This window comes from Myotis brandtii, unplaced genomic scaffold (assembly GCF_000412655.1).
Source record: "Myotis brandtii unplaced genomic scaffold, ASM41265v1 scaffold3914, whole genome shotgun sequence".
NCBI lineage: Eukaryota > Metazoa > Chordata > Mammalia > Chiroptera > Vespertilionidae > Myotis > Myotis brandtii.
This window is the reverse complement of record NW_005365007.1, coordinates 31,961-37,485: the sequence shown is the minus strand read 5'-3', so window position 1 is coordinate 37,485 and position 5,525 is coordinate 31,961. Positions and strand designations below refer to the sequence as shown.

The window sequence follows — 5,525 nt, the reverse complement described above, 5'->3', positions numbered from 1 at the left end:
AAGCGCCTCTGAGAGAAAGCTGCCCTTGAGTTCCGACTGATGCCAGACAGTCCAGTTTCTCCCTGTATGAGTCTGGGTCCCCAGAGACTCGCCCGGAACCGGAGCTCAGAGCTTGAGACTCCCTCCCAATTGAAAAAGATAATTGTGTCCTCAGCCGCCAGCCCTCTCCACCCCTTTGTGTTTTACTTCCCCACCGCTCCTCCTCTGAGTCTCAGTATGCTTTTCTCTTTCCTTCTAGTTGTAGAATTTCCACTCAGCCAGCCTTCCTGTGGTTCTGGATGATTTCCGTTCTGTCTTTTAGTTGTATTTTTGAAGTGGTTGTGCGAGGCAGCAATCTCCGGTGTTTACCTATGCCGCCATCTTGGTTTCTCCTAAACTGCAGTGGGCTCTCTTGTTGTTTTGTTGATGGTTTCTTTTGCTGTGCAAAAGCTTTTTATTTTGATATAGTCCCATTTGTTTATTTTCTCCTTAGTTTCCATTGTCCTAGGAGCTATATTGGTAAAAGATATTGCTATGACATATGTCTGCTATTTTGCTGCTTATAGACCGACTCTTCTAAGATTTTTTTATGGTGTACCATCTTATGTTTAAGTCCTTTATCAATTTTGAGTATATTTTTGTGTATGGTGTAACTTGGTGGTCTAGTTTCATTTTTTTTTTGTGTGTGCATGTATCTGTCCAATTTTCCCAACACCATTTATTGAAGAGACTGTATTGGTTCCATTGATTACTCTTGCCTCCTTTGTCAAATATTAATTGAGTATAATGGCTTGGGTCGATTTCTGGGTTCTCCGTTCTGTTTCATTGGTCTATATGTCTGTTTTTGTGCCAGTACCAGGCAGTTTTGAGAATAGATGTTTGGTAATATAGCTTGATATCTGGTGTTATGATCCCTCCAACTTCGTTCTTCTTTTTCAGGATTGCTGCAGCTATGCAGGGTCTTTGAACTAGAGAATCTTAACATAGATTAATAGTAATACTTTTATTCATCCAACAACTATTGAGAACAGGCAATGAGTAGAAGTCATACATCAATGAAAAATATGAGACTAAAATACTGTTGGTTTAAGATATATACACTGTATATGATTCCCTGAAATCACATTAGATATAATCTAAATTCATATCAACTAGAGAATTATATATATATTCACAAAATATACTTTTATTGATTTCAGAGCAGAAGGGAGAGGGAGAGAGAGATAGAGACATCAATTATGGGGAGAGAATCCATGGATCAGCTACTTCCCACATGCCCTCCACTGGAGATCAAGCTGACAACCTGTGCATGTGCCCAGCATCAAACCATGACTTCCTGGTTTATAGATCCACACTCAACCACTGAGCCATGAAGGCAGGGTGAGAATGACAGTTTGATTTGAGATTATTGTCACTGTAATTTAAAACATATCTTTTAATCTGTAAACATTATTCGATACTGTGAATGATAATTTGAAAGCATTCTTACATTACAGTGGAACTTTGTTTCTCAAACTTAATTCGTTCTGGAAGACTGTTTGAGAAGCAATTTGTTCAAAAACCGAATCACTTTTTTCCCATTAGAATTTTTCCCAGTGAGCCAAAATTGAATTAATCTGTTCCAGAACCCAAATGATTCCCTGTTTTAACTTTTCTTACATGCAGTACATGTCTAATGTACTGTGTACAAATAAGCAATTCTTTTCTTAAATTTATCAGACCACCCTGGACCAGCCTTAAAGGAATTTTTCCTATATCACTGCCTAGAAATCCTATCAGCAGCGAAGTGGTTTTTGTTTATCCAATCAACAACAGCTGTTATACCTATTTGGTTGAATGTGATTGTTTTGTGAGCATTTTCACACCCTTAGCAACATTAACACTCTTTCCTTTTTTCTTTCTTTTTTAATAAATATATTTTTATTTATTTCAGAGAGGGAGAGATGGAAACATCAATGATAAAAGAGAATCATTGATTAGCTGCCTCCTACATGCCCCTTCCAGGGCAAAAACCCTGGCATTTGCCATTAACTGGTATGGAACCCAGACCTTTAGTCACAAGGCTGATGCTCTATCCACTGAGCCAAACCAGCCAGGGCAACATTAGCATTCTGGAGGGCCTCTCTATGTTTTAAGATTGTGCTAATTATAGATTTTGGCCAGCAACAAAAGCATTCTCTCTGTTTGTTGCCTGAGAGACACTTTGTCACGCTGGGGTATCAGCATATACATTTGTCTGGTTGAAAACAGAAGTTTTGGTTCCACAACCAAGACATTTTTTTCTATGAACAGCTTAGTTGAGAAACAAACTATTTGAGATGGGAGGCGAGGTTTGACTGCATTTCATTGCTTGTTTATTTACAGCTTGTACTAGGTACCAAGGAGCAGCCATGATCCAGACAGACATCATTCCTATACTCATGAAGGCTATAGTCAGGGAGCAAAGCATTGCATAAATAGCTACAGGAATTTTAGTTACAATATGGGTTAATGCTATGAAGGAAAAAAGGGAAGGGGTATAGCGAAATGTAAACTTGGGCTAGGATAAGGAAGTGGCCTTTGAAGAAAGCTTGAAAAAAATTAGGGTGCCTTTAGGTGTGGATCCTGAAGTGGGAAGAAGTGTAATAAGTTCAAGTGACTGAAAAAAAGCCATTGAATCTGGAAGGAACGAGAAAGAAAAGTGGAATGTGTTATACAGGCGCCAGAATACTCAGGATTTTGTAGCCTTCAAAAAGTCTTTTTTGTTTTAAATCCTCACCTGAAGACAATTTTTTCCATTAATTTTCAGAGAGAGTAGAAGGGAGGGCAGGAGAGGGGAGAGAGAGAAACACTGATGTGAGAGGAACACATTGACTGGTTGCCTCATGCTTCCTGATCAAGGATGGAGAGATAACCAAAACTCAGTTATTAGTCCTTGGGTGGGAATCAAACTTGAGACCCTTGGTGGGTGGGCTGATGCTCTAACCACTAAAAACACCAGTCAGGGCTTTCAAAAAAGCCTTTTAATCTTAAATACATTTTTCTATCTCTTTCCTGTTTTTTATCAAAAGAATTGTTGGTATATAGTTTTTTTTTCTATAATATAGTCACCCTTTATGGATATTCTAACATGAACAGTATGATATTTTTATTTCTAGTCATTCATTTGTTTTCTTTTCTCATCTCCCCACCCATCATTTTTATAAATTGTGACAGCTAAGACTATTGTACAGAAGCAGTGGTAATGACTGTCCTTGTTCTTATCTCCGAGTTTAAAGAGAATCCTACTAAGAATTCCCCATTTATAATGGCATTGGTTATGTTTCTTTTAAGTTAAAGGAAGGTCTTTATGATTTCTTTTTGGCATATATGAATTGCCAGCATTGCTAGGCTTGGGCTTTGGGACTATTAAGAAAAATAAGGGTGTCCTAGCTGGTTTGGCTCAGTGCATAGATGGTTGGCCTGCAAAATGAAGGGTCTCAGGTTCAATTCCTGTCAAGGGCACATGCCCGGGTTACAGGACCAATCCTCAGTAGGGGCCATGCAAGAGGCAGCCAATCAATGATTCTCTCTCATCATTGATATTTCTCTCTCTCTCTCTCTCTCTCTCTCTCTCTCTCTCTCTCTCTTCCTCTAAGAAATCAGTAAAAACATATTAAAAAATAAAAGAAAAATAAGGGTTACTTGAACACAAACACTGTTATGCCAGTAAAATTTATCTGATAACATAGCCCAGATATCTAAGTGACTAATGGGTGTGTAGGTTACACAGGTGAATTTTGGCCATTCTAATATATGTGTAGTCTATTTCAGGCTATTGTGGACAAAAATTAAACAATTGTTGTCTTGAAGTCCTTTCCATTTTAAGCATTTTTCTTTCGTTTTAATATGTTTAACTCAACCATCCTTTGTTTTATCTTATGCCTGTTGAGTGAGTTGCTGGTCATTTGTTTGGTTCACTTGTAATTAAGACAAGCTGTGATAAGACAAATGGAAAGGCATGCTAGGATAGAACTTGAGAGAAATTTTATTTTTTTATTTTTTCTTTCTCTCTTTCTGCCTTTCTTATATTTTCTTGAGCTTGAGGATGTTTAATATTGAAAATGAAGAATGATGAATTTTAAAGTTCATCTTAATTTCATTTCCAAGGTGAACCAGTTTTCACTTGTATTTTTCCTTTGTAAATTAAATTATAGAAGGGACATAGCCTAAGTGGCATGTGATCATCTCATTTATTGCATTAAAGAGTAACTTTTCTTTCTCCACAGAAACATAAAATCACACATCTGGACATAATTCACCAGGGAAGTATTGAAAGTGAAGAACTTTGAGATCCTGCTGAGGTGTTTAAACAGCTAGGACCATACAAGTGGCCCAAAGATTTAGAGATGGCATTGACTAATAGCGAAGATAACTGGTGTGAAGAAGACACTGCAGAGCTACTGGAAAGAATGGAGAATAACCTTCCACCCAATGACAACCACACATTCAAAACAACCCAGTCACAGATGGACTGGGGAAAAGTAGCTTTTAAGGATTATTCTGGAGAAATGTGCAAACTCAAGTGGTTAGAGATTTCTTATAAATTGAGAAAGATTCGCACTATGAAAGAATTAGTCTTGGAAGCTAAGGAACATGTTAAAAATTCCTACAAAAGCAAAATGTGCAAGAAACATCCAGACATGCCCAAGAAGCCCCTGACTCCTTACCTTCGCTTCTTCAAGGAGAAGCGGCCCTTGTATGCCCAAATGTACCCCAAACTCAACAACCAGGAGCTGACCAAGGTCATGTCTGAGAAATACAAGGAGCTCCCAGAGGAGAAGAAGATGAAATATATTCAAGATTTCCAGAAGGAGAGACAGGAGTATCAGGAGAAACTGGCTCAGTTCAGGAAAGACTGCTCTGAGCTAGTGCAGGACTCCAAGCCATCTGTTGTCCCAAAAAGAAGCCCAACCAGAGGCCCCAAGAAATTTCAGGGAAATGAGAAAGATGTGATGTCTTCCCCAGAAAATGATTTTTCAGAAGAGATAAAATTCCATGGAGAGCCCAAGAAGCCCCCCATGAACGAATACCATAAGTTCCACCAGGATATGTGGTCGAGTAGGGAGCTGCAAGGCCTGCCCCTGAGGGAGCGCATGGTGGAGATTAGCAGACGCTGGCAGTGCATCCCAAGGAGCCAGAGGGAGCATTATAGGAAGCAGGCTGAGGAGCTGCAGAAACAGTACAAGGTGGACCTGGAGCACTGGCTCAAGAGCCTGTCTCCTGAAGAGTACGCTGCCTACAGAGAGAGGACGTCTGGGAAGCGTAAGAACATGAACATGCGTGGAGGCCCGGACCCCAAGATCATCAGGACAGATGTGCAGTCTCCACCATCAGGGACTATGCAAGGAGGGCTTCCACAGGAGCAGGAGCTGCGGGCTCCAGGGATGGAGTCATCAGGAACTTCGCAGGGATCTGAAGAAAAGAAGGAACATGGGGGAAAGGCAGAAGGCATTGCGTCTTCAGACTCCAGCAGTGAAGATGAAGATGTAGATATAGAATGTGAGGACAGCAGCTCCAGCTTCTGA

At 39.8% G+C, this 5,525-nt stretch overlaps 1 protein-coding gene across 1 annotated transcript; it reads left to right on the top strand.

Annotated features, from left to right (window-relative positions):
- The first annotated feature begins 4,340 nt into the window (after nucleotides 1-4,340).
- Nucleotides 4,341-5,525, top strand: LOC102255710 (upstream-binding factor 1-like protein 1). Its single transcript, XM_005872805.1, has one exon. It carries the CDS (start codon nucleotides 4,347-4,349, stop codon nucleotides 5,523-5,525), a length of 1,179 nt encoding a protein of 392 aa, XP_005872867.1. The 5' UTR covers nucleotides 4,341-4,346.